General features: G+C 42.5%; 1 protein-coding gene across 2 annotated transcripts in view; it reads right to left on the bottom strand.

Moving 5' to 3' along the window:
* Positions 1 to 19,164, bottom strand: part of GYG1 (glycogenin 1) — a 37,147-nt gene that overhangs the window by 9,574 nt on the left and 8,409 nt on the right. For both annotated transcript variants that reach the window (XM_082459642.1, XM_082459643.1), the window contains exon 5: positions 6,971 to 7,097. In XM_082459642.1, coding sequence (XP_082315768.1) covers positions 6,971 to 7,097 — 127 coding nt within the window. The remainder of the gene's footprint in view (positions 1 to 6,970; positions 7,098 to 19,164) is intronic.

Below are 19,164 nucleotides of genomic sequence, written 5' to 3'. Positions count from 1 at the left end.
ATAGTTTGAACCCAAGCCAGCAATAATAGTGCTTATGTTAGCCGTTAAAATAATCCTTGTGACCTGGTGTTACCAAAAGATCAGATAGAATTTTCATGACTAGTTTACCAGTTGAGAAATGCAGCCGGTAACGTGTGGATGAGACTACAGAACCGGTCAGAGCAGAAAAGGAACTAATCCACAACAGTGCACACAGGATTAATTTTAGTTCTCACGAAGCTCTCTGTGTGCAATGTTCAATCAGGTACCAAGGAAGAGAGATGCAGCACTGCTGGTGCGACCCTTCCCTGGGAAACGTGGCAGCCATGCCAAACATCCTCTGCCCATTTCAGTGACTCATGTTCTCTGATCCACGGCCACTCACTCTCGTACCTGCTCAGGCTCCCTTTTATACACGAACCTTTCCCCACAGCCAATCAGCCACCTCTCCTCTCTCACCAAAAAATTCCTCTTCTTACCCACTCACAGTCTAAATCAAGAGTCATAAACCCAAGTGCTCAAGGGGTGGGCTGGTCATGCAGAGAGTGGACCTGGTGAGGGGGGTCCCTGGGGCAAGTGCTTTTCCTATCAGCAGAAGACAGCTGCTACCTAGCAGCAAACAACGGTGGCCTCCAGGGACCCACCTGGTTTTTCCTTGCCTTTCAAGCTAAATAACCCTCCCAACTGTGTCCTGGAAATCACAAAAACAACAGTACTCAAACCCAGACTTTAATAACCGCAACTTGGACCTAGTCAACTATGCCAACCTACCAGGTTGGCCTCTGGTCACAAAGTAGCAGGGAAAGCCTCATGATGCCAGGCCACTAGGGAGACTTTCCCAGGGGTGGTATGTCATCCTTAGTCTCTCCGGGCTGACTGCTCGCTCATTCATTCACTCATTCATTCAACCAAAAAAATACAGCCACCTACCTGCATCTGTGCCCACACAACCAACCTAGCGCTTACCTGAAGCCAACCTCTCCACTTGTGCACTAGGACGCATCCCCTTTCACCGAGTCGAGGACGTCACTCAGCAAGTCTCCCTCCAGATTTCTGCATTACTAGTGCTCTCTCCCTCCCTCCTTGATCATTCCCATCAATACAACAAACATGCTGTAACTTCTCCCATCTTTAAATAACCACCCCCTCTCTTGATCCTACACCCCCATCCAGCTACCAACCCACTTCCCTTCTCCCTTTTAAAGAAAATGCTTCAGAAGAGTTCCAATTCTCCATTCTCTTGGACCTGCTGCAATCAGGCTTTGTCCTCCACCGCTCCACCAGGAATGCCCCTGCCCAAGTCACCGCTGACCTCCACATTCTAGGTCCAGGGCCACCTCTCAGCTGTCCTCTTACCTGACCTGTCACAGCATCTGACACAGAGGGATCGCTTCCCCTTCCTGAAACGTTTTCTTGCTTGGCTTGTGCAACACCTCACTTTGCTGGGTTTCCTCCTGCCTTGCTGTTCTCGGTCTCTTTTCCTGTTGCTCCACATTTCCCTGTCGCAGGGCCCAGTCTCCAGGACTCTTTTCTATCATAACCACTCTCTTGGTTATATCATCTTGTCTCCCGGCTATAAATATCACTTATATGCTGACACTTCCATAGCTATGTCTCACCCAGTCTCTCTCCTGAACTCCCAACTCCTGTAGCTACTTACCTCTTCCACATTTTCACCAGGATGTTTAATACGCACCTCAAACTTAATACACCTGATACATCTCTGGTCGGTCCCTTCCCCTGCGAACCTGCTTTGCTCACAATCTTCCCCATCTCAGGAAACGGCAGCTCCTTTATTCCACCCGCTTAGGTCCCATACTTGTAACAATCATCTTTGACATTCTTCTCCCACATCCCACCAAAGGTCTGACTTTTCAAAAGAGCTTGGAAATCTGCATTTCATGTGAAATTGCCTCATTTTTAAGCATAAACAACTGAGAAAAACAAGAAAGAAAACTATGCAAGGAAAACGAAATATATCTGTGGGACAAATAGAGTCTGCGGCCCACCAGCTTGAGACCTCTGTGGAGCGTGCGTCTTCCACTCAATCCCCACGCCTTTTCCCCTCCCACGAGCTCCCTCTCCTGCTGAGATGGCATTTCTCAACCCGACTCCTGCCCATGAGATGTCACTCCTCGTGCCCTCTGTGCCTACTGTCAGACCAGCCTCTGAAGGCTGGGATGGCTCTGACGTGGACGCTTCCCCCTTTGTGATGAGGACCCAGGTCGGGAAGCAGAATAGGCAGCATCAGTAAGATCCTAGGACAGGTGATCTGATACATGCTTAGAGGTGAAGTCACAATGAACCGGTGGCCATGCTGAGAAATGGGGCGCCTGGGGCCTGACAAGCATCACTAACACCCAGAAAGAGGAAGAAGACATCCGTGAAACCACAGGCTTGATTCTTCAACACTCAAACCATGATGGGACGCAATCAACCTGCAGTTGCCAGGCTGATTAGACGACGACGTCCTCGTTCATTTTTGTGGTCCTCAGTGAGCAGAAATGTGAGGCACCCTCTACATGCTTCAGGTTGAATGAACAGTGGCTGGACCAACAAATGGCTGAAAAAAATAAAAGCTACACAAACTACAGCTCCTCAGGGCTTTAGGTGAAGACGTAGGAGTGTGAAAAGAAATGAACACAGAAAATGTATGGCTTCAATGACAACAGTCCCAGAGAGAGATTAAGCCAAGGGTGTCTCAGGGATCAAGGAAAAACAATCAAATCAGAAATACACAAGAACAACAGAAATTAGGACACTAAAGGTTCAATTTCGCTTTTGGAAAATATTGATTTTAAAGAGGTTTGATAAGGTCTAGTGAATAAGCCACATTCCTGGGAAAGAAATAATAGATATGAATATCCTCAGGAACGTTTAAAGCAGTAAACAAATGGAAAAAATGTATTTTGGGCTTCTAGATCTAGTTTCTGAGATTCTACCAAGCTAGGTCTCAGATCATACTTAAACTCAAGTAAACGAGTAAGTTAAAATATTTATTTGGAAATTATTTGGTAAATCAAGCTTTGTAGTCAATCAATTTGACCAATTAATTTGTATGGCCGTTTGAGGCAATACCAGAGAATTCTTTACCTTTGCTTTAGGCCCATTTATATAGCATGATATGACAAACAGCTTTTAGTCAGTGGATTTAACAGAAAGTAAAAATGGAACTAAATGGCTGATTTTAAAAAAACTAATGAGATTCTGCCTAACATTATGCACAAGCCAAATTCTATGCTACATGGATAAAACAGGCCCTCCAGATGGAGAAAACATAAAGAAATGAATATTAACTGAGAAGATGCTATTTCCCAAACATTATGCTAGGCACTTTCAGAAATATTACTTCATTAAGAAATGCATTTATGAGCTTGTCTCTCAACACATATATTACAAACTAACTGAAAAGTTACTAAGCCAAGCATTTTAGTTCTCAAATTAGGCTGTGTTAAACAGGATCTTCTATTACAGAAAATATTACTAATTTTGTTTTTCAGAAGCTATGTTTGAGTATCCACTCAAAGTGCTAAAACTGATAAGTGTGTTTTCCTTTGTGTTTTGTTCCGTCCAAGTGGTATGTAGAGAAAGGCTTTAGATATGCTATGTCCGCGGCTCCAATTCATGTTAAATTTGATTCATGTCAGGCCATCCTTTAGCAGAAACTTCAGGTAACAGCAAGAGGCTACGCCGGTCTAAGATATCCAAGGAGCTAAGATTCTGGGGCATCTAAATACTGTCCTGGTGATCTCATGGCACATGGCTGCTAGAAGTTGGTGAGGCAAATTCTCGACTCCTTCCACGAAGCCTCTAAACCACTCCTTGGTCTCGTTCTACCTGCCACCACCTGTGCTCTCCTGGGGAAGGCCAGCACACCACAGAGCCACTCGGTCCTGGAGGCCGCCAAGGTTACCCTGAGCCCCACAGGGGGACTGTGAATTCACGCTGAGGTCCCAGCAGTGCACAGGGCTCTTGGTTGAGTAGCCATGGCAGCCCAAATGTTCATGACCGTCTACTTCAGCTTAAAATTTTTGGTTAACTTGAATTTTATGTTAACTTGAAACAAAAAAGAAATGTAACTGTCTGCCTTTTCAGCCCTTCCCAATTGTAAAAGAAACGTAAGGAAAAATGTCTCTGGAGACAGATATCTGCAAGAAAAACAAAAGGATTCTCCGGCAAAGGGAAGGGAAACCGAGTTCTGTGATCTCGTTTCCATATTCCTAAATAGGCAGCAATGGGGTGAGGCCAAGGCATGGCTTTGAGAAGCTTCATCACCAGGGCGAGCTGCACAGAGGCAGCATTAACTCCCGTCAGGCCACACGCCAGCTGACGTGTAGCTAATGCTGGAGCTGCTCCTGACCTCCCAGTGCGTCATCTCCACTACGGTTACATGGCAGTACACCAAGCAGATTTCCAAAATGCGCACTCATTTCTTGAGCCAGGAAGAAGAAACCATCCTAACCATTTTGCTGGGAAATTCACTTAGAGGATATAGAAACCGAGTTCCTGAGAGAGGGGGGCCGAGGTTCCAGCAAATAAGTCTGTCTTGCCCCCAAATAACTTAACTCTGCTCCACCTGCTTCTTGCTCTTTGTCAAAATAAAATAAAGGCAAGCAGGGTCTGTACAAACCAGGCTATCACTAAAGGGACAGTATGTTCAACTTCGGTAGTAAGGTGAAAATCAGAGGGAGTCCCAATGAGCCACAGGGGAAATGGGGCCACATTACATGAAAAACACGAATCTTTAAACTCTATGTCAACGCTGTTTGGGAACTGAGCCCAACAGGGAGGATGTCAGATTCACGTCTCCCCAACAGAGTCGTCTCAGCACACAAGCTCGCTGGGCAGACTGGAGTGGAAGGAGGGGTAGAAATGCTCACACCACTAATGAGTCTACCTCCTTTGCACGTTCACCTTTTTGCTTGCTCAGCTGAATCTAGTCAATTAAATTAAGCAACTGCCCTCTTATAGACTAATTCAGTTCTAGAAGGTCAAGCTACCACGGTCTGCAGGAAGGCTGTTCAAACTGGCAGGGTTAGTTATGAGGCAATAAGGATCATAAAGAATTTCAGGCCCATAGAGACTATTACACTTAGTGAAGTGAGTCAGACAGAGAAAAACAAATACTCTATGTTATCACCCATATGTGGACTCTAAAAAAATAATACAAATGAATCTATATCCAAAAGAGAAACAGACTCACAGACACAGAAAACAAACTTATGGCTACCAAAGGGGAAAGGGGAGGTGGAGGGACAAATAGGAATTTAGGATTAACAGATACAAACTATTACACATCAAAAAGATTAGCAGCAAGGATATAGTGTATAGCACAGGGGATTATACTCACTATCTTGTAATAACCTATATTGGAGTATAATCTGAAAAAAAAGTAACTGAATCACTTTGCTGTACATCTGAAACTGAAAAAAAAAAAGAAAAAAAGAGTCAGGCCACACTTCCAAGCAAGACAGGCTTGTACTTTAAAAGGCCGAGGACCGGAGGAGAAAATAATGCTTCCCCTATTCCATCCCCTGATAGTGAATCCTGTTCTGCTTGCTTTACACAGACCACAGCTGGTATGTTTGAGAGTTTGCCTGTTTTGTTCTGGAAAGGGAAGAGAATCAAGAGGCTGTAACATGTCAGAGACATATGCCAAGACAACAGGGAGGGAGGAAAGAACACAAGATACTTGTCCTCTTTATCTGGGGGACGCTGACAGAGTCTGCCCACAAAAGAACTGAAAAGGAAACATTTCTGCCACAAAAAGCCAGGCATGCTCGTTAACGGTGGGGCAAGGCTTCTGGAGAGGACTTTGGATAATGAAATAGGAGGAGTGAGAGGCCCTTTGTTTTCTGCTCACTCGGCCGTGTGCCCATGCGGGATGGAGATCAGAGAGCCCAGCCCAACTCAGCGAACAGCGTCGCTGCTCACGGCTGTCTCTCAGGATCCTTCTGACAGCTTGGCCTCCGCTCACGAAACCTGAATCATCTTCTTGGTTCCACACAAATGAATCAGAGGCCAAAGGACAGGGCCCAGGCCCTCACAGTGAGACAAGCGCTGTTACTAGGCTCTATCAGTTGCTGAATTAGAAATGCACCAGGAACGGTGCAAAATAAGCATGCTGCCAAAACCAACATACATCCACCGAGCATTTTATGCGTATGAACTCACTCCATCCTGACAGCCCGACGAGGAAGGGACTATTTCCCGCCTCATTTTGCATACCAGCAGACCTGAGGCCCAGAGCCTAAGCCACGCAGTAGGGAAATGGTAGAGTGAGGACACGTGCCTTGCCTCTCTGGCTGAGGGATCACTCGTATTGCTAGACCGCCTCCCAAACACACAGGACCCATCACTTGCTACCTACTAAGGGTAGGCCAGGCTCTCTTCTTACCTCTTCACATGAATGCCTCACAATAACCTCTGGAGGACACTGAGGCAGAGGGTTCAGCAACAAGCCCAATGTCCACTACCCTGCAAGTTCAGTAACTAGTGCGCACCCAGGAAGTGGCTTCTTCAGGATGTCAAGTGAGGCAGTCCAGCTCCACAGGCCCTGCTACTGACCTTGACACCACACTGCTGCTAGCATCTTGTGTCATCCGCACCACAACCACGGAGGGCGCTGATCACACCCTCCTCTTACAGAGCTGAGGCTCAGCAGGTGGCATGAGGCAGAGGCTGAGTTTGTCCCCAGTCAGTGTTCTTGATCACGACACACAGATGATTCATCAGAGGGCCAGGCCCCCCCAGGAACCGAGGGGAACCTTGTGCCACAGGCAGCTAAGTGCCCTCTGGGTTACTCCAAACATAAAATGATGAATAACATCACGGCCTCTTCCCATTACAGTCAAGTTTCTTACAAGAGAAAAGACCTCCCCCAAAGCCTTCACCTGTTATTGCCCAAAGAATGATGAGGCACCCCAAAAATCTTAAACCCCAGCCCCCTGCCCTCACTGCCCCCCAAGAGAGTTAAACCCTTTGCACTTACGCTTTAAATGCTGGGAGGTAGGAGTATATAGAAACGCTGCTTAGGTTATAAATAAATGGCAGGTGTTTTCTGATATCTGCTGTTGCCCAGCTGCTAAAAAACGTGTTCAGTAAACCCTGGTCCCCACCTGGAAGAAAAAAATGCATTACAGTCACAGACTTCAAGGACAGGTCAACAATTTTATAGGAATATATAACTGGACCTTTACAAACAGGTACTAATTCCTTTTTTTTGGCCACGCCGCACGGCTTGTGGGATTTTAGTTCCCTGACCAGGGACTGAACTGGGCCCTCAGCAGTGAGAACACGGACTCCTAACCACTGGACCGCCAGAGATTTCCAATAATTCTATTTTTAAAATAATAAATTCCATGTTAGACCTCCTAAGGATATTTTAGCGGGTGGCCATTTCCCTAAGTTAATTCATTAATTGAACAAATATTGATTGAGCAGCTACTACGTGCCAGACACGGCACCAGGCGCTGGACAGTCAACCGTGAACAGCGACACAGTCGGTCATCATGTCTATGACAGTCTGGGCGGAGTGGGGGTGGGAGGCACTGCTATCAGCGAATCCAGAGTCAACAACACCATCGCAAACGGGGACGAGGGCAGTGAAGGAAAGTACCGGCTGCTACGAGGCACGTGCAAGTGGCCTGAGGCCAGGTCTGATGGGCCGGGAAGGCTTCCACAAGGAAGCTGTATTTAGGCCGAGATCTGAGGGGGGCACAGGAGGGCTTGACAAATGCAGGTGGAGAGAAGGAGGGCAGACGGTGCTCCAGGCAGAACACACAGCACCACACACCTGAGGTGGGCAGAACATGCAGCTACAGAAGGAAGACCTGGAAGGCGGCCTGGGTAAGTGGACTGCAGAGCGGGGCGGGGGTCGCCTGGCACCAGGCGAGTCTCTGAGAGGCAGGCTCCGACTAGACCACACTGGCTCAGATTTCACACTTCATCCCCAGTTAAAGATTTTAGGCTTTATATTAAGAGCAATGGGACAGAAAAAGAAGTCAAAAGCCAAAGAGGGCCAACTGGGATAATTCAGTTTGGGATTCACTCTGGAATTGTTTCTGGAGCCCCCAGCGTCGATGGAAGGCTGATGGACGGCAGGCCACGTCACCCCGGCACACCCTCCGGCTGCCGACCACGCCTCCGGGCAGGTGGAGGTCGGTCCTCACTGGGCCAGGGTCAGGGTCGGCCACTACCACACTGCACAGTGCTTGCTCAGACCTGGGGGAAAGTGAGGACCACGGCCATTCATTCCAAAGAAGTAAAAACAATAAAAATCTAAACAGCTAAGTATCTGACCTCAATCATAAATATACAAGTAACCAAACAGTCACTAAGCCACCTCAAAACACATTCCCCCATGTAGGCCACGTGCTTCCCGTCTTAGGCTTACAAGATTTCAGGAAACACGCACAGAACCAGTCTCCTGTGCAGCGGAACAACAACTCGGGATTGTGGGTGTGTGTATGTGTGTGTACATGTGTGTAGGGGGGCGGGTGACAGGCAAGGAGAATCCTGCTCTTTCAAACTATGAGGCTGGTATAACTGCACAGTTATGTCCCTCCTTGGTCTGCTCCACCCTGAGACCAAGTTTCCTTTCTAAACATACAGCAGGTCCAACTGGCTGTCATTATTATTTGGTTTTTCTTGGTTTTGAAAGAGACTTTAAAAATCTGGAGAGGTATTTAGTGTTTGGAACTAAGCAGTAAGATTGGGGCATTAGGTTTAAAGTCCACATGTGCCTTACCTATCCTCTGTGTAGCCCATCCTTTCCAAATACCCTCGATCAACTCTATGGATCAAAGGCATTCACTGAACAAATGTCCATGGGGTGACCCTTCTGTATAAGGAGGCTCTGACAGGTCCACATTCCTCAAGGGACAAAGAGCTCAACAGAGGATCAAGGTTTCACCCTTGAAAATTCTGAAGGACAATAAAGATGGCATCAGGATATGCTTTACTTGTTCAGCTATATAGAAGATACCAGCTACACAGACAAATTAACGTATTTTGAGACATAAAATATTAAAGCCAAAACATGATACCACTCATCAGAGGCTTACTTTGGATTCTATGAAGTCCCCCAGATATGGGCACAGACACTGATGGCTGAGGTACAGAAGCCTAAAGTCCTACTATAATAATTTCCTTTTACACATAAACATCAAAATAATGGTTGAGGAACTGTTCATAGCAGCTTTATATGTAATAATGCAAAACTGGAAAGAGCCGAAGTGTCCCTCCACAGGTTTATGAGTGTGACACCTCCATACAACTGAATATTACTCAGCAATAAAGAGGAACAAATTACTGATACCGCAGCAGCTTACATGGATCTCAAGAGAATTATGCTGAGTGAAAAACTCCCTTCCTGCAAGGTTACACACTGTTATGATTCCATTCGTACAACATCCTTCACATGACCATATTATGAAGACAGAGAACGGATCTGTGGTTGCCAGCAGTGAGGGAGGGGGAGAGGGAGAGTGGAGGCCACAGCTACAAAAGGGTAGCAAGAGGGACCCCTGTGATGGAACAGTTCTGTACCTTGATGGTGGTGGTGGTCACACCAATGTACACATGTGAAAAAATTGCATGGAAAACATATACACACACACAGACACCAATGAATACATGTAAAACTGGTGAAGTCTGAATACGATTGGTGGGCTGTATCAATGTATCAATTCCTGTTGCGGAATTACAGTTATACAAGATGTTACCATTGGGGGAAACTGGGTGAAGGGTATATGGGGTCTCTCTATACTGTTTTTTACAACTGCATGTAAATCTACAATTCTCTCAAAATAAAAAGTTTCTTTTAAAAGTCTGAGGATTAATGTAGCTAAAATGCAAAATACTATCAAGAACTGTTAGTCATTAGATTCTAGATTCCACAAGGACAGAGATTATGGCTCTTTTTGCTTACCGCTGTAATTCTAGCAGATAGCAGAATGCCTTACAAATGGGTAAGTTATTTGTAGAATGAATGCAAGAACCGTGAAGATGTTTGTTAACAGCAGAAAAGTTGAAAACTTTAACATTCCACCACAGAGGAATGGTTAGTACACTGTGATACTCATTACTCACTGAATATTATTCAGCCACTAAAACCAGTGGTTTTAAAGACCATCAGTCCACTGCATAATATACAGATGTACAATGACATATATCATAACTAAGAACATAAACATTCCTACTGGAAGAAAATAAACAACAGTAATTGTGTGAGGGGACTGGTGTTAACAGATGTTCCCTCCCCCTGACTTTTCCTTAATATTGTTATTTTTGTAATTCTAAAATATTAATAATACAATTGGGGCAAGAATGAGAATAGTGCCAAGACCGTTTCTTTCCAAACATCTGCACTTATTTATTTTCATTATGAAATATATTATCAAAAGAAAAATGTAAGTGTAGGTTATAAAGCATACTAATAATAACACTAAATATCCCCAATATCCAACTGAAAAACTCAAACATTACCAATACTGTTTAAATTCTCTGTGCGGGCTCCCTAATCCCATCTCAGAGCCCCCCACCCCAGAAGTAACTACTTAACATGAATTTTGTTTGTAATTATCTTGATTTCCTTTATCACATGTGTGTATCTCCAGACAATATATGTATTTTCACTTGTTTTTGAACTTTGTAAAACTGGGCATCATACTATGTATTTCTTCTACTACTTGTTTTTTCCTGCCACATTTAAAGACCTTTTGAAAATTAAGCATTTCCACTTAAAATGACTACCGACCTCATGTAAGGCAGTGAAGAAATCTAATTCCATGATGGTTGGAATAGTAGTTGCAAAGCAGAACTTCCCAGTCTGACAGGGTGAGCCTGGGAAACAGGAGTCAGAGCTGTTGATCCCTCGGAGCCCCTGGCTGGCCAGCCACAAAAAGCTGTTCCCTTTCACCCTCAGGTACCCTACAAATACCATCAGTCCCTCAGCCGTGGGCCACGGCAGGGCTGAGCAGCATTGGTAAGACAGGAAACCAGCAAGAAGTGGAAGAGGCAGGGCGGGAGACGTGTGAATCAGTGGTATACATCCCACTGGCAAGTCCTTCAACGCTCCACAAGGACCCTGCCTCTGCAGGGCACAGAACATACAGACCATGAAACCTCCATGGCCACTGACCTCATCACTATGTGACTACGAAGGGTCACCATTTAGCCTAAAATTGTGGATTAAAAATAGAATTAAATACCACCTAGAAGTCTGTGGCTTCTTAAATAATGTTCAAATTCAGCATTCTAACCGTCTTTTTCCAAATACACAATTCTACATCTCAAGGTCAGGCAAAACAACGTTTTCGTTTCACTAAAAAAATCTGTGTGGTGTTATCAATCTCCTCTCTTTAAAAGTCCCTAAATTAGAGCACAATCTATAGCAGAATGCAAATCTAAGCACATCTGTGCTACAAAACATACAAGGATGTCATGAAGGCCGCTGCGTTTTCACTACGAAAACCCCAGGACTTTTGTCTAGTACATTCTAGTCAGGCTTCCAGAGGCAACTTTATTTATCTTGACAGGTTAAGACACTTTTAATCTCAATCAGCTCAGAACCAACAAGCAGGATAGCAGACATGACAGCCGCTGTGATCCCGCAGGCGAGGGTGTGGCAACACAGGTGAGAGACAGAAAGGAAATGGAACAAGAGACACATGGCACCTGTTTTGCAACCAAAAGCAAATATCAGATTCCGTATCTTCCTTCCCTCAGGCTGGCCAAGTGCTAGTAATAACCTTACAACCACCTGGTATTTTCCAGGTCTTTTGACCAGAGTCATGAACCTGGTAAACATGGACATATCACAGTATTTATCAGAAACTGTGGCCATTATTTTATGAGACAGAAATGGAGTTGAGTGCTGTTTTTTAAATTTGTGCACTTGTTCAATGCTTATGTAGTTTGTGTGCTTTTCCACAGTTTGTTGGCAGCTGGCTTGCCTACTGTGGATAGCAGGGGGGGTGGGTCAACTTTGGTTTAAACATGAACCCTAGTTTCTCAGCCCCAAGGAAATGGTCCCCTCAAAGCAAAGTTTACGATCCAGGAGCAGGGGAATCACCTGGGAGCCTGATAGAAATGCAGAATCGTAAGCCCCACCCCAGACCTACAGAATCAGAATCCACATTTGAATCCCCAGGTGATTTGTTTGCATATTAAACTCTGACAAGCACTGGTCTAGAGTCTTTTAGAGAATGACTCCTTTTTTATTTCATTATATCAGAGAATATAACTCTCAGAAATGTCATTTATACAGAAAATGTCTGAGGATATATAAATTAGGTGTAGGCATTATAGGATGATGACTAAGACAGGTTCCAGCTCTCAAGTGGTTCTCAATCTAATTGGGGGTAGAGGAGCATACACCAAGCAAAAGTAATTTAAAGCAAAATGTGCTTAATACTCTAAGAGAGGTATAGACAAGTGCTGAAATGAAAATGTGACTCACACCTTAACACTGACTTCCTATAATATGGTTGGCAAGTACCATCACTCCGGCCTCTAGACAGCATGCCAAGTATACTAAGTTACAGTTCGTGAATGGCCCAGCGCTTGGGGATATTTCCATGAGGTTTACTAAGGATCATCGGATTAAGCCCAGGTGCCTCATGGAAATCCAGGTACTTGGAGCTCTGGTCTCAGCATCACTGCATCTCACTGGCCTCAATCCATTTAAGCCAAGAACAACTGATTTAGTTTACCATTTCATGTTACAGCTTTTGTGTCTCACCTTTAAAAATATATTTTTAATAATCAAGCTATTAAGTAATAATATAGATGCAAGGGAACACTTGTTTGTGGTTTAAATTTCACTTTCTCAGTTTAAGGCAGGTCCTCCTAGTCTAGAGTCTCTTAGCACTCTGAATTTTTCAGAATCATGATTACATAATTAATTGTACGGTCTCATAAAATATATACAAGCTTTACAGAGGCAGGGATACAATCTGTATTATTTACCAGTCTATTCCTGGCCCTTAAACTTAGTATCTTCACCAGAGTAGGAGCTCAAATGATTTTTTTAAATACTACAGGAATGGAGTATAGAAATAAAGACACGAGTAATCATTTCTAAGAATACTTCCAGACCCACAAAACAATATGAGACTATCAACAGTGCTGCTGATTTAAAAAGACAAAGTAACTCAAGAGACAGAGAGAACAAACTAATGGCTGCCAGTGGGGAGAGGGAAAGGGAGGGGAGCAAGATAGGGGCAGGGGATTAAGAGGTACAAACTACTATGTATTAAATAAATAAGCTGCAAGGATATACTGTACAGCACAAGGAATACAGCCAATATTTTATGATAACTATAAGTGGAGTATAACCTTTAAAAATTGTGAATCACTATGTTGTACACCTAATACTTACATAATACTGTAAATCAACTATATCTCATTAATAAAATAAAATGCATCCAATAGTTTAACAATTAAAAAAAGACAAAATATTTCTAGACATTACAGTTTAGCAGGGAGGAACAGCAGCTGTAGAGATAGAAGACATAAGATTCCGTGTCTTCATCTCTAAAATGAGGAATTTATCAGCTGCTGTCTCTACTTATTCAGGGGAATGAATTTTAAGTAATTAATCTGTAATAAATCCAGTGGAATAGAGATTTTCCTGTATCCCGTATCATTCTCTGATACATTTTCGTGACTGTTGCAGTGTGGGGTAACTGCGAGAGAAGGGACAAAACGACACTCACATAACCCAGCCACAGCATCAAGAAAGACTGTCTGGTCTAGACCTGGCTCTGCCACCAGCTCAGGGATACTGGGCAAGCGGCTGTCCTAACTGTTTCGACACTGGGTGCCCAGTAGTAGCTATACAGCAGGCCTTCAATAAACATGTTGAATTAATATATTAATAAGTAAATGAATGACTACTTCACAGAACTGTTGAGGAATAAATGAAGAAGTAAAATGACCAGCCTAAGAGCCTGTAACACTTTAGTCCTTCCCACGATCTCTATTTCTCACAAGGTTCATGATCTCTGCTGGTTACAAGGCTAGAAATAAACAGATGGCTAAAAAAAAAAAAAAAAATACTCAAGGGTACGAGATAAAAATAGCTCTTAAAACTTGTGTGTACTCATTTATTTTGCTACTACATGTTATGATTTTTGCTTTTCATCTTTACTTATTCAAGATACTACCCAAACTATCAATTAAATGATAGAAACCCAAGAGAAGAGAGTAATTTTCAAAGCAATTGATAAAATAGTTTAAGGGCCACAAGCAGTCTAGTGTGTGGGCAGCTGGGAAAGCCTACCATGAGCACCTGTCAGAGTGGAACCTATCAAGTCAGGGAACCAGGTGAGACACACCTAAATGTCTAAGCTCATTTGGTTTGAACAAGACAAGTACTATCTGGGAATACCTCTCTCCTTCATTCCTTTTTTGGGCAGGTCCAGCTTGAATCCAAACTAATTGCAAAGATTAGAGAAGGTAGCACTGGGGTCAATTTTACACTTTAATAGATAGCACCACCAAATATTTTCTGTTAAAAATTATTTTAAAACTTTATTGTACTCTCCTGGTTTATTACATTTCCAAGCACAGGAAAAAAATGTTCAGTTTAAGGGTCTCAGTGACCACTTAGAATTAGAATACGTAATACACAGTTTTAATGACCTCACAGCGGATCTTAGATTCTGCTGAAAGAAAACCATACCTAATATTCTGCAGAAAACGATACCTAATATTCTATCACCAATTTACTCTGTCCTATTTTTTTTGAAAACTCAACTATAGACCAAAATTTCATTACTCCAGAAAAAAAAAAGTTTCGAGTATTTAGGTTACACTAATGAATTCCAAGATTTTTAAAAAATGGTTACTTCAAGTTGGAAAATATGAATTCCTCTTTTTTACTTAGGTTTTTAAAACTAACATATGCAAATGAAATTTAATAGACAGCAATTTTCAAGCACTAAACTCTTCAACTGTACAGGCACCTTTAATTTAGGATACCCTGGAGTCACGGGGCGAAAGGAAATAAATCTCAACTTGCATTCAGATTGATTTCTTCAAATGAAGAATCAAGTGGATCAGCTTTGTTGCACATGAGTATGTGGAGACAAGACTGCTGACTAGTACCTACGAAATCTTGACCTCTTGCCTTCTCACTGCTAAATCCTGAAGTTGACCTTATCTTGTCAGTCTATAAAACGTTAGTGTATATATTTCCCAATAGCTATTGTACAACTTTTCAGGAAACATGTAACTTCGGTTATGAAGTAAGTGCCAAGATAGTTTGCAAATATTAACAGTATAGGAACTTAGACACTTCATTGTGGGAAATTAAATGCCAGCCATAAATTAGGTATGAAGTCACTAGTTTGAAATTCTGACACTCTAGATATTGAGGAAGAAAAAAGAGATGTCAAGGTACCTAGCATGATCTGCCACATTAGGATTATTCTCTTGGCCAGAGGCGAGGGTGGGGTGTGATTAGAGGGATGGTGATTAGAAGCCTGACAAGCCACATTCTTTCACATTAGAAGGGTTGCAGAAGCAGCTGCAAATACTCAGCCATCGGAAGCCCGGTGGCTTGTCAGCGGACACCAGGTCCCATCAGTTCTCGTTGCATGTATGCAGGAGATTAAGCAGGACTTGCAAGACATTCAGACTGAGATACAGTCATCTGCGAACAGGTTTTCTTTAGTATCAGTCTAAAAATGCTGGGACTTAAGACCCCTGTTCAGTAAAACTGGGGGTGGGAGATGGTGGGGAGATACTGTGCATATGAGAAAATGTACGGTAAGGGGAAAGGAAACACCTGAAAGTGCTCGTCTCCGTGCCTACGGCATGACATCTAAACAAGATAGGGCACTGCATTGAGAGCCTGAAGCAAAGCAAGCAAAGCACCAGAAAAGGATGTCGCTTACAAAGAAATATTTTATTAAGTATAAGTCCAACAAGTCTTTATGTCACACAGATATGGATTCAATAGGATAGTAAATCCCTTCAAAGAGCAGCAAGCTCCCATGGTACGCAGCGTGCTTTCTCTGATGAGTAGGTAAAGCTTCTCTGGAACACATCAAGTGAAAAAAAACCTTTCATTTAAGAGCTGCTGCTTTATTTTTCAGTTGAATTTAAACGCTATATTGAGAATAACCAAAAGTTCCTATCTGCATAGTTGAATTTTCAACTCCTTCAACTAAGCATTTCTACTAACAGAAAAAATTCCAATCCTTAGCCACCAACGAGCCAGTAAGTGGAATACCTTACAGAAGGGCCAGCTCCTGGAAACCCCGCTGCTGAATAATGAATGTGCTAGCAGGCACAGACTCTCCCAGTGGTTTCAGATTCTGGCTGAAATAGCAGGAAGTGCTTTCTAGTTAAGCACTTTTCACATGTTCTTGCTTCTTAACAACGAATTCATCAACTCCTCTAGTACCTCTTGGTTCTAGAACAAGGTACACGAACCAGGTTGGTCTCTACCAGCTAATTAATTAGTTCTATATTCTGTAATTGTAACCTGGGTAATTGACCACGGCACACTCCTGTTTGGTATCCAAACTCTTATCTTGCAACAATAAAATCGAATTCTCCTTAGGCAATTACAATCGTGTGGATTTTAGGCAGCTGGATCTACTTTAGAATGTGATTCACTTACTGGAGCTGAGAATTTACACGGAATTTCTGGCAGGATTATACTACTTCCTTTAAATTTAACGAGAGGAGGTGAAGAAAGCCACACTCTGACGGGAAGGTTAGTGGACTTCCGCTAAAAATACTCCTATCTCCCTTCTATGCAAAGGTAACTATTTTCATGGGAGCAGCAGAAATAAGGAATACATGTTTTGAACTCAAATACCAATATAGCTTTCACTCCTTATACGAAAGGAAAATAGGAGCTAAAAAAGAGTCAGGAAAGTGAAGAAGTTACATTTGGCCGTAACCACAGCGAACACTCAACACATTACTTCTTAAGGTTGCTTAAAGTAAGAATGCATTTCTTGCCGGATGCTACCATTCACTATGGTTCAGACACTCCTGCTCACCGCTTTAGGGCATGGAAGGACTTGACAGGGAGCAGATGTTCTCACTACTGACATCTTGAGCCAGATAAGTCTTTGGTGCAGGGGCTGTCCGTGCACTGTAGGGTGTTCAGCAGTATCCCTGGCCTCCACTCACCAGATGCCAGTACAGCCCTCCCCACTCACGTGTGACCACCAAAAAAGTCTCCAGACATTGCCAAAAGTCCCCTGGGGGACCAAATGACCCCAGGTTTAGCACTACTGCTGTAGAGTACAAACTAACGGAACAGTGAAGCAAGATTGAGACTTAAATTTCCTTGTTCTTTTCAATGACATTTCAAATAGCTGCATATCCCAAATCCTCAAAACACTAAACAGAATTCAATTTCTGTGAACAGCAACAACACAATTTCACGTATAACTAAAAATGTTTTAACCTCCAATCTCTTAATTTCAGCAATCTGACAAATTTTTAGATGTACTCTTTTAATTCAAAAAGTGTAAATTTGAAATTTTGATTTTTAACTTTACAACTAGTTAATGGAAATGAATCTTCATATCTGTACCCAGGGCTGAACCTTGGGTCAACTGAGGATGGCTGTTCCTGCTAGTTTTGAAAGATCTACTCACTTCAAATCTCATATCTGCTCTTGGAGAGGGAAGGGAAAGAAAAGAAGCCCCCGGTACCTGGCGTCTGCTCAGGGCTCTGGCCCACCCCCATGCTCCTCACCTGGGCTTCTGTCACAATGTCAAGTATCTGATAGTGAGTCACTGCTGAGAGGGCATCTCCTTAGTGCAAATCCTTCTTCCTAGATACAACTGGGTCTTTTCTTGACTCAAAAAATTCATCAACATTAATTTTTAAAAGAGCTTATTTTGCATACTAACCACCAGTATTGTCTTGTTGTGTGTGATTTATTGTTGTTGTTAAAAAAAAGTGGCTTATTCACAGTTTCAATTTCATTGCTTGTGATTGGTCTGCTCATATTTTCTATTTCTTCCTGGTTCAGTCTTGGAAGGTCATACCTTTCTAAGAATTTGTCCATTTCTTCCAGGTTGTCCATTTGATTGGCATAGAGTTGCTTGTAGTAGTCTCTTATGATGCTTTGTATTTCTGCAGTGTCCATTGTAATTTCTCCTTTTTTATTTCTAATTTTATTGATTTCAGTCCTCTCTTTTTCTTGATGAGTCTGGCTAAAGGTTTATCAATTTTGTTTATCTTCTCAAAGAACCAGCTTTTAGTTTTATTGATCTGTGCTATTGTTTTCTTTGTTTCTATTTTATTTATTTCTGCTCTGATCTTTATGATTTTTTTTCCTTCTACTAACTCTGGGTTTTGTTTGTTCTTCTTGCTCTAGTTTCTTTAGGTGTAAGGTTAGATTGTTTATTTGAGATATTACTTTTTTCTTGAGGTAGGCTTGTATTGCTATAAACTTCCCTCTTAGAACTGCTTTTGCTGCATCCCATAGGTTTTGGATCATCATGTTTTCATTGCAATTTGTCTCTAGGTATTTTTTGATTTCCTCTTTGATTTCTTCAGTGATTTCTTGGTTATTTAGTAACATATTGCTAAATAAGGTATAAGTTTCCAAGACTGAACCAGGAAGAAACAGAAAATATGAACAGACCAATCACAAGTAATGAAATTGAAACTGTGATTAAAAATCTTCCAACAAACAAAAGTCCAGGACCAGATGGCTTCACAGGTGAATTCTATCAAACATTTAGAGAAGAGCTAAAACCCATCCTTCTCAAACTCTTCCAAAAAATTGCAGAGAAAGGAACACTCCCAAACTCATTCTATGGGCCACCATCACCCTGATACCAAAACCAGACAAAGATACTACAAAAAAAGATAATTACAGACCAATATCACTGATGAACATAGATGCAAAAATCCTCAACAAAATACTAGCAAACAGAATCCGACAACACATTAAAAGGATCATACACCATGAACAAGTGGGATTTATCCCAGGGATGCAAGGATTCTTCAACATATGGAAGTCAATCAATGTGATACACCATATTAACAAACTGAAGGATAAAAACCATATGATCATCTCAATAGATGCAGAAAAAGCTTTTGACAAAATTCAACACTCATTTATGATAAAAACTCTACAGAAAGTGGGTACAGAGGGAACCTACCGCAACATAATAAAGGCCATATATGACAAACCCA

This window comes from Balaenoptera physalus (genome assembly GCF_965194825.1).
Source record: "Balaenoptera physalus genome assembly, chromosome: 4".
In the NCBI taxonomy this organism is placed as follows: Eukaryota; Metazoa; Chordata; class Mammalia; order Artiodactyla; family Balaenopteridae; genus Balaenoptera; species Balaenoptera physalus.
This window is presented reverse-complemented; position numbering and strand designations above follow the sequence as displayed.